At 34.7% G+C, this 9789-nt stretch overlaps 1 protein-coding gene across 2 annotated transcripts in view; it reads right to left on the bottom strand.

Annotated features, from left to right (window-relative positions):
• Positions 1-739: 739 nt before the first annotated feature.
• LOC149564130 (tRNA synthetase class I (I, L, M and V) family protein) overlaps positions 740-9789 on the bottom strand; it is a 211561-nt gene continuing 202511 nt past the window's right edge. For both annotated transcript variants that reach the window (XM_089827208.1, XM_089827209.1), the window contains exons 26-28: positions 7691-7802; positions 7503-7594; positions 740-1205 (exon numbers count right to left, since the gene is read on the bottom strand). In XM_089827208.1, the coding sequence (XP_089683334.1) occupies positions 1104-1205; positions 7503-7594; positions 7691-7802 (306 nt within the window). In that variant the 3' untranslated portion in view covers positions 740-1103. The remainder of the gene's footprint in view (positions 1206-7502; positions 7595-7690; positions 7803-9789) is intronic.

Here is a 9789-nt window from a genome sequence, read left to right as displayed (position 1 = left end):
ACAATGCACACAATTTATACACAAAAATACATGTGTCTAATAGAATTAAAATAAGAGCAACCATTGATTACAACGATAGATGACTAACGATATTGTTCACCCCAAACTTTGCTTGAATTTGAGGAAAGCTCAAATTTTGAAGAAATTGGAATAGTAAACATTGAATTGTGAAATCCAAATTCTATATGAAAAATTAGGTATTGTAGAATTCCAACCAATCCATGCCAACAATATCGATGATGCCATTGATGGTGATGATCATGGACTCTTTGGGAACTGCAATGGTGACATTGATGTGATTAAGTGACTTTGAGAGACTTGGGACACTTCTAAAGTATATCTCTTCATCACATAGCTAAATGTCCACATCTAATTTTTTGGAACTTTAGTTTGCAAACTGACTTTATACAAGTAGACAGTAACTAAAAATTTGAGATTTGTAACCAACACAATAAGAACATAAATGAGAAAAATGTACTTCGCACAAATTCATAGGTTAAACTCCCGTTTTCATTTGTTTTCTATATCTAAAACTATTGAAATTCCTCTGGATTGAAAAGGATTTTCTTATTTCAGTTTTTACATTTATTTATTTATTTATTTTCCCAATCTTTTTTTTATAAGAGAAAAAATATCTTTTGGTCGGCCAATGTTTTCCCCTAAATTATTTTTTGGGGTTATGCATATTACTCTCGTTAAAATGCTCCAACAGTCTTCTCAAAAAATACTTTGGAAGTGATGATGCAACAAAAGAAAAGAACTTTCATATACTTCAACAACAGTAACTATTTTCAGCTCCTACATTCAAGTGTGGTAGCAAATGCCTAAAATATTTTAGACGGTTAAGGAATAAAAAGAAAACAAATATACTTAAATGAATAAGGCACTGCTTAGGTTTCACACTGGTTTCTTCCATGCGAAGTAGAAAATCTTCATGTTCTGATGATTACAAAATTCATTTTGCAGTAAAAAAAGTTAGCTATTAACTAAGGAAAGATTCTTCCAATATTACAAAGGTCGCACTTCTGCCGGCAGGAAATAAGAGAAATGGAGAATTAAGAAAGAAAAAAGTAGTGATTTGCTTTGGTTTGGATACTTGACTATCAGGCTCTCGTACTCAGAAAATAATCTCCAACAGAAAGATACAAATGTTTATGAAGGACGACCTCAACAGGTGGTTCGCCTTCAATGCTCGCTACTCGGATCTGCAAATTTCAATAGAGTATCAGATCCTGCTATGTTGAATGTGTGTATGAAAAACTAATGCCTGCATCTGAAACCTGCAAAGAACTCTAAAAACTCTTCACTGGTTGGTAAATCTGTGCCAGTAACCACATTTACATCCCTTAACAACATTTCCTATCAAAACATTTAGGAACATAGCCCTATGTTATGATGTTCAATAATGTAACATTTAAATGGTTTACTCTTGCACCCTGAGAAGGATAACCGGATATAACTTTACAGGGTTGTTCCATTTTTCATGGTACTCGTAAACATGACAAATCCTTTTAAAATTCCAGAAAGTTTAAGCAGATATATTTCTCATGATCAATTGAAACTAGTAAATTAGTATGTCACAGCAAAAGAATAATAACATTTCTGAAGAAATAGCAGCAAGGATAAGGGAAAACAAGCCCTAGTCTGTTATGTTTTGCTCCTGTTTAAAAAGTGTAAAACAGATTGGAGAAAAAAAAGTAACATTTCTGAAGAGATAGCAGCAAAGATAAGTAAAAAACAAGTCTCATTTTGTTATGTTTTGCTCCTGTTCAAAAAGATGTAAATAATTGGCAAGGACCTTGGATGAATTCTGTGAAGGATTTCTTTGTTTGCTGGCCTAGGCCTACTTCAAAATCTACTTTGTGAAACATTTGGATGGTTACACCTTCAATTGTGGTGTGGTAAATCTGGAAGCAAAGGAATAGGCAAAATTTTCAGAAGTCTCTTGAGCATTTGTTTTGGAGGATAAATCATTCAGTGGAAGAGGTCATAAGTGTGGCCGCCTTTAGATGTAATCAGACAAAAACGATGTTTACTAAGGCTGACAGTTTGATTCAGAGATTGTGGCCAGGAATAGAGATTAGTAAGGAAGGATGTTTCAAGCAGAAAAATCAGAAAGAAGCTCAAGATGAGGTTAAATTGGAGGCCCCTGAGGAGGGATGGACGAATGTAAATATCGATGAACCAGCTAGTGGGAATCCAGGCCCTTTGGGGGCAGTGGTTATTGTTCATGACTGGAAGGGCAAAGTTATTGCATTGGCAGCAAAACAACTTGAACAAGGAACTAATAATCTGGTAGATATAAAGGCAGCTTTGCTGGCTGTTCAATGTGCGAGAGTCCTAGGGGTAAGGAAGCCGCACTTGGAAGGGGACTCTATGATAGTGATTGAAGCAACAAGACTAAATCAGATACATGCTTGACATTTGTCTAATTTATTGCAGAGGATCAGAGATTTTTTCGATAGTTTTGAAGATTCTAAAATAAGCCACATTAGACGGGAAGGTAATAAGGAGACGGATGTTTCGTCTAAATGGGCGACAAAATTTGAAACTGTAGGCAGAGGGGAATTTGAAAGATTTGACCCTTGGGAGAATGGTGTGGCGGGGATCTTTCTATAAGGTCTTTTGCATTTAATAATGTTCTCTATTAATATGGACGTGATAAGAACTTAAATTTTTTTTTAAAATTATTTAAAAGCAAAGGTGCATGGGTAGTTTTGATGAAGGGATGGAGTGACGGTGCTCTTTCTTTTTGAAGAAAAATATGCATTAAATGCAGCCTGGACGGACAGCTTGAAGTGTACGAGGTGTCTTTATAATGAGGGAATGGAATAAGGATTGCAGGTTCTCTTTTCTACTTTTTGTTGGGTAGGTTTGAGCTGCAAGTTTCGGCTAGATAGGGAAGCAATTCATGAAGCCAACGTTTACCTTCCATGCCAAGAAGCAACAAAAGGCTTTGTTCGGACCGGTGACAGAGTACCGTTTGAAGCTCCTATTGAAATGTCCATTTGGTGTCATTCAGGCGGTTAAGACGACTTTGGGGTTGCTTTTCTAAGATTCCAAACATCACTGGAGAGTAAATGCAGACATTGCAGCGATAATCATGGTCTGGGGATTCAAATCAAATGAAAAGGAGGAGATCGTGAAGTGGGTGATAGTTGCTCTTCCCCAGTGATTTGACTGTGGGATTGGAATCTCTTTTGGAGTTGGTTGCGCCTGGGTTTGGGTTCGATTATAGTGTATGTTTTGCAGATTGGAATGAAGGGCTGAAGGTGGGACACTACTCCTTTCTATGGTGGCCAGTGTGCTATGACCAGCGAGCTTATAAAGCTTGAATTTCTGTGGAGTGTGAGAATTTTAAAAAGGAAATTCAGAGTTTTCAAGAAGCAAAGGGCAGACGTGTACTTGGGTTTCCTATGGCTCACCCTCATCATCATTGCTCAGCGACCCCAAGACATGAAAGAGTGATGGTGATGGTGGTTTTCCAGAAAGTGTGATGGAGTGCAAAAGGAGTGAATCTTGTTTTTAGGGTGGCGCCGATAGTGTTAAAATGCTTGGAGGTAGACGGGTTTTTGTGCAAATTAAGAAAGATAAATCGGAAGATTAATTTTTTGCTTAAAAGAAATGGAAAGTTTGAACCTTTTGAAGGAAATGAGCAGGACATTTTGAAAACCTTAGCTGCAACAGTGATGCTGGAGAGATTGTAAGGGGGTTTTGAGCAGGTCAAGTGCCTAGCGTGATGAAGCCGTGGATGAAGTCTCGATGTTTGAATTGTAGTTTTTTATGATGGCCAGCGGTTTCAAACCCTGGTGTGGTGCCAAAGGGTAGTGACATCGGAGTCCTGGGTGGCTTGTCAAGGAAGCTGATTCTAATGGTTTTTTGATTCCCGCGATGTAATGGCTGTTTAGCCTCATGTAAATTTGCTTATGTGGCTTATTAGGGGTGGGTTTAGAATGTATATTATAGTGTTGATGGTTTAGGAAGGTGGCTGTTATAAGCATGTAATGGGTGTAAGGATGTTTAGCTCTCTTATGTAATTATTTAAATGTACATTTCTATTATATTAATCAAATCATATATTACTGAACAAAAAAAAACGTAAATAGAAAACTCCAAGAAAAAAAGATTGGTCATCCAACTTGAAACAATTAGCATTTATTTTCAGATTTCTTAAGCCATTACCAATCAGATATGAACAGGATACTTGTCCGTTTAAAAGGCGATTGATCACATTCAAATATGTGTAGCCATTTCATTACAACTTTTTTGAAAAGCTAGTGTATATAGCAATCATATAAGCTATAGAAGACTTGAAAGATAATTTGTAGTCACATTTCTTTCAAGAGAACCTAAAAGAAAGCACATTTCAGACCTTAACAGGGACCTTGTTTACTTCTTTGACTCTCCCTACTGTTAGAAAAAAATACCTAGTACTATCAGTACAGAATCTACTGGTATGTCAGGAGTTTATAGGGTAGATCTATTGGCATTTAGGCCATATAAATTGAGCAGGTAAGAGGGGCAATTTGCACCTACCATGCTGCCCTCCTATCATGAAAAGTTTTTTGAAATATGTAAGATTGTAGCTGCGATAGAGATCTTTATCTCTGATTTTGCTATATGCTTAAATTGGGACAATGCTTCTATATTGCAACAACAGCTAGAGAAGATATTTATGATGATATTTCCATCATATTAAGTGAGCACAACATGGCATTCAATGTGTGCTAGGTGTTCATTATATGAAGAGACATTGACATACGAAGAGTTGTGCATTTGGAAATATGAAGAGACATGATTTTGAAAATTGAAGAGACCTTGGGTTGTAATATGCAGAATCTCTCAATTCAATATGTGTGTGTGTGTGTGTGTGTATGTGTATGTGTGTGTGTGTGTGTGTGTGATTGCTTTGTGTGATAATGTACTGTATCAAGTGGAAAGTGGATTAAAAACTACAAAAAAAGTGTTGAGATTTTGCCGTCTTAAGCACTACAGTTTTCTATGCAATGCAAAAGCAAATTGGAAAATGATCTAAAGACTAGAAGGATAATAGCCAGCAAAAAATCACCTAGTAACTGAAAACAAAAAGAAAAGGATATAAATCCTAATTAATTATATAGCTGTTACTTTAAGAAATCCTCTATGAGCTGCACAAACTTTGGAGATTTGAATGCCACAGTGATTTTATGAGACAAAATCTTGCCCCCAATTTCATGAGCTAGACTTAGAGAGCAGCATGAGGTGGGGAGGGAGTGGAAAATACAACCAGATGAGTGGAGGGAATGCTCACAAGTAGTAATATTCTATTAAACCAAGTTTATACAATTCAGCACAAAACATAACATATGCAGCACTTACATAATGTTCAAAAAGAAAACAGAAACAGAGGAGGGCAATGGGTCTGATAGCAAATTGAAAAATAAAGAATAAACTTAACAACAAACTATTTGATTGATTTATTCATCAATAGAATACAGATTTATAATTGCTGAAGACTCAAAGAGCTTCCTATAAAATAGCTAATTCATTTCACAACGCACTAAAACAATTGACAACAAACCAAAAACTAGTTACATCTAACTAGAGTTACTAACAGCTAATTAAAGATGTCAACAACAAACAGGATTATGGCAGCTGTTTATGGAACACATATTCCTACAAAAATAAATCTTTGAGGGCCCATTTCGTTGCAAGAATTGCCGAATGCGGCATTCATCTATGCTGGAATAAGCTCTCTTCTGGTATTTGTGCATTCTTAAAATAAGTTCTGGAATATCATTTGGACCTGTCTGGTTGACCTTGAAGAGGAGTCCGAAGATGTGCATATTTTGTGTTTGGTTGCGACAATTGAAATAGGAATTGGAATACGTATTTTTTTACTTTAATAATTTTTATTTTTTTTAGTTTGGTAATATTTTAAATAACCAAGTTTTATTTATAAAAATTGGCTTTTTTATTATTTTTTAAAAGCCAAAGTATTTTCAAGTAGCCAGTTTTCATTTTTTAAATTGACTTTATCAGGGAAAGGTATATCACAACATTTGAAACTCAAAGGACATATTATATTGTAGATTGTATTTTTTATTCTAAATTAAATCAAATTATTTTAAAATCATATTCAATATTGTTTACAGCTACTTAAATTCTAAGTGAGATTTTTAAATATTTAGGTTCATTATTAAAAAAATTGAAAGTTAATATTTTCAATTATAAATATTTGATAGCATTTTTTAAAAATTTAAACGTTAAATATAAGTATAAATTTGCACATAAGATCAAAACTAAAAGCATTTTATTTTTAAATATATTAAAGAAAATAAAAAATACAAATAAGTCAGGATAATTAATATGATATTTAAATGATCTTTCAATATAGTTTTAATTATAAGACTAAACACAGGCAAGAGCCTACAACACAACGGTAAATTGTGAGCCTCTTAATTGAGAGGTCTTGGGTTCAAATCTACTCAAGCTTAACTAATAATTCAAATGATTAATTATAAACAAATAATAATAATTAACCTTGGCTTCAGCCTCGTACCCATAAAAAAAAAACAAAAAAACAAAATATTTATAAGACTAAACACAAAATTTATTTGTAAATATAATTTTATGGAAGTTTATAAAAGATATCAAATTTGATATTAGACCTTTTTGTCATTTTAAAAAAATCACATATTAAACTTTAAATAATATTGACCTAGTTTATATCTTATGGTGAACAGAGGAAACAGTCCAAAAATGCATTTGAGCGGCAAAATCATGGATCCGCCAACCCATCAAATTGGGTTTATTAAAAAAAGGTATAAGAACAAGCTATTCTTATTTCACCTTTTTATAGGAATACCTCTATGCTCATTTTGGGGTAAAATTATGAGAGACGAATTCTAATTCTTATTTTGTATTTTGCAAACAAACGTCAAATTGGCAAATGTGGGTATTTAGACTTTCCTATTCCCACCCAATTCCTGCAACCAAACAGGGCTTGAAGATTGATATCTAAGGTGCAACTGTATTCTCATGATGTGCTCTTCTTGTTACATGCCTTTCGACTATCGTGGGATTGATCTTTTGATCATGTCTGCAAGTTTTAATTATTTTGATATTTTCCTGCCATGTGTAGGTCATGGTCCACAGACCCAGCAGGTCATGGCATGAGCTGCTGACACAGTGAGTCACGTGGGTAACTGACCATGACTCACCGGGTCACCATAACTGGCCCAAGCCAGCTCATCTCACTGAATCAGCTACCCGCATGACCCAAGGCCAGTCTTGGGACACTGATTATAATCCATTATAAATGTACAACCTACAGTTTGTTCAATGAGGCTAAAATATTAGCACTAACAGCAATAACAATGTAATATAGGAAAACCTGCATTTATAAATATCTATTTTCTCAATGAGCTAACCTTGGCTTTTCACAAAATACTAGAAAAAATCTACAACCATGTACACATACAGAGAAAAATTAATGCAGCATGCATAAAGGAAGTACATACCTTTCCGTTTGCTGAGTGAAACTCGGCTTTTAGATTTGAGTAATCCCTAGATAGCAAATATATTTGGACATCTTCTGCATGCTTCTCATTTGCTGGATTCAAATCATATAAAGAAGACAAAAGAACAGTTAGTAACCAATGAAATCTTGCTCTCTGCTTCACATCATAGAATGGGTTTGAATGCATACCTGAGCACAATGCATCAAATGCTTCGTTTATGAATCTCAAAGCTGGCCTTGATAGATTGATTGTAAATGACATCCCACTAATACCAGTAAATTTCTCTGATGCTAGGATTACCTGCAATTAGATTAACAAATGAATTTAACAACTGGGTTGTGAAAATAAACAGTGTCCATGTAAATATATTGCATGGAAATGAACAATAAGCACCAGCTACAAATGAGAAATAAACTCCCACTAGAGGACAAGTGCTTACCCCTAGAGAATGAAAATTAGATACAACCTGGAGTTTATTAGCAATGCTAGGGCTAATTAGTTCATCAACACTACAAGGAAAAGCTTAATACCACAAATGTTAGAGGTTCCACTTTGGTGCATGTTTTTCTAAAGCAGGCCAATAACAAAAAATTGATTTAGATCTTTTGATTCTTAGGGTTCATTTTTACTCTAGTTATTTTATAGTGTAACTGGTTGCACATGTGAGTTCAATTAACCTGCTTAGGCCAAAAGTTCCTGTACTAACTTATGTGGGTTGAAGATTCCTTTCAAAACAAAGGTTTGTGGGTCCAAAGAAGACATCATAACAAGCCTTAGAGGCAGAACTCATTACGGATAGGGGTTGCCTCTGATACCTCCTACAGATAGAGAGATGCAGAAGACACCATATGTCAAAAAAACAGATAAGTGGGAATGTCAGCTAATATTTTTGTGTGTCACTGGGACCACAACTTACAACACTGTGACTTTCCACAACAATAAATGAGGTTACTCTCTCCTCTCAGCAATAGGGGACACTCTATTCTTACCATAGGTGGCTCCAACAGGGACTTAACTAATAATTATAAAAGGGATTGTTCTCACAATCTATTCCTCTTTTCCCAAGAACGGTTTCAAAATATTTTTCAAACAGCACTAAAACTTAAACAAAAAGGACTTGTTGCTACAATAATATCGATAGTTTTTAAGTTGACATAAGAACAACAAAAAAGATACCAATCTACTTCCTAGTGTGGAAGAGTTACAAAAAAACCAAGCTTTGTACACTTAACCCAAATGATAAATTAACAACTTGAATCAAAAGATTGAAAGTAAGCAACTCAGTGAATCAAATATTGGAATAACCTATGCTAAATAAGAATACATAATTTACTCACAAGCCTCACAACACAAAGTTTGGTTAAACTTGTTCTTTATTATACATTCTGAAACTTTGTACAATGAAATGTGAAGTTTTCACTACACCAGAAAATTTCAGCATGGTCTACTTGCCCAAAACAAGAGAAAAATTACAATGATCACCCTTCTTTATTTATGGGTGAGGGGCTGAGAGAAAAAGGTGGAAGAATCCCAACAAACTTTGACCTATTTCCTAACTAACTTTGACTTACTCAAACTGCAAGTCCCAATGTACCTGACTTGAAATTTGATTACATGCAAATGACTTTACAAGTGAAAAAAGGTCACTTCCAATTACAACCTATTTCTCAATTACGTGTAACTTGTCAATAACAAAATAACAAAATCCATGATAAAATAAAACTATGAAGAGGTATTCTTGTCACTAGATTGCCAAGTCTCAGAGATCTTCAAATCTATACATGGGTGGGAACATTTTGCAGAAAATAACACTTTGACTTGTGCATTTGGTGGTATCAACAAATCAATGATTTTCACTCTCACCTAAGACTAGAAAAATGTTCATGATCCCTCTTATTCATTCGCTATCACCCACTTAAAATTAGTCTTAAAAGTATTATTGTGCTCTTAAACATTTCCACATTTTCACCTCCTTGTAGGCTCCAACATGTGGTTGTTCCTACTTCATGTACTTCTGCAAAATAGGACCAATGAGGAATTTTGGGATTTTTGGTGGGCATTACAAGTAGATAGACAAAATGCACTTGGGTGTCAAAATGATAGGCTTTTGTGCACAAATGCATATATATGCAAGGGAAGGTCTTTCTACACTTGTAATCAAGGTTTTAAAATTCAATTGCAAGTGAATTTGGGAAGGTATTTTACTTGTAATGAGATTTTCAACTCCAATTGTAAGTAGGAAAGAGTCTGAAGAGCACATGATTATACTGAGAGGGGGGTGAAATAG

This window comes from Cupressus sempervirens, chromosome 4, assembly GCF_028749045.1.
Source record: "Cupressus sempervirens isolate cs-2001-9-10 chromosome 4, ASM2874904v1, whole genome shotgun sequence".
Classification (NCBI taxonomy): domain Eukaryota; kingdom Viridiplantae; phylum Streptophyta; class Pinopsida; order Cupressales; family Cupressaceae; genus Cupressus; species Cupressus sempervirens.
This window is presented reverse-complemented; position numbering and strand designations above follow the sequence as displayed.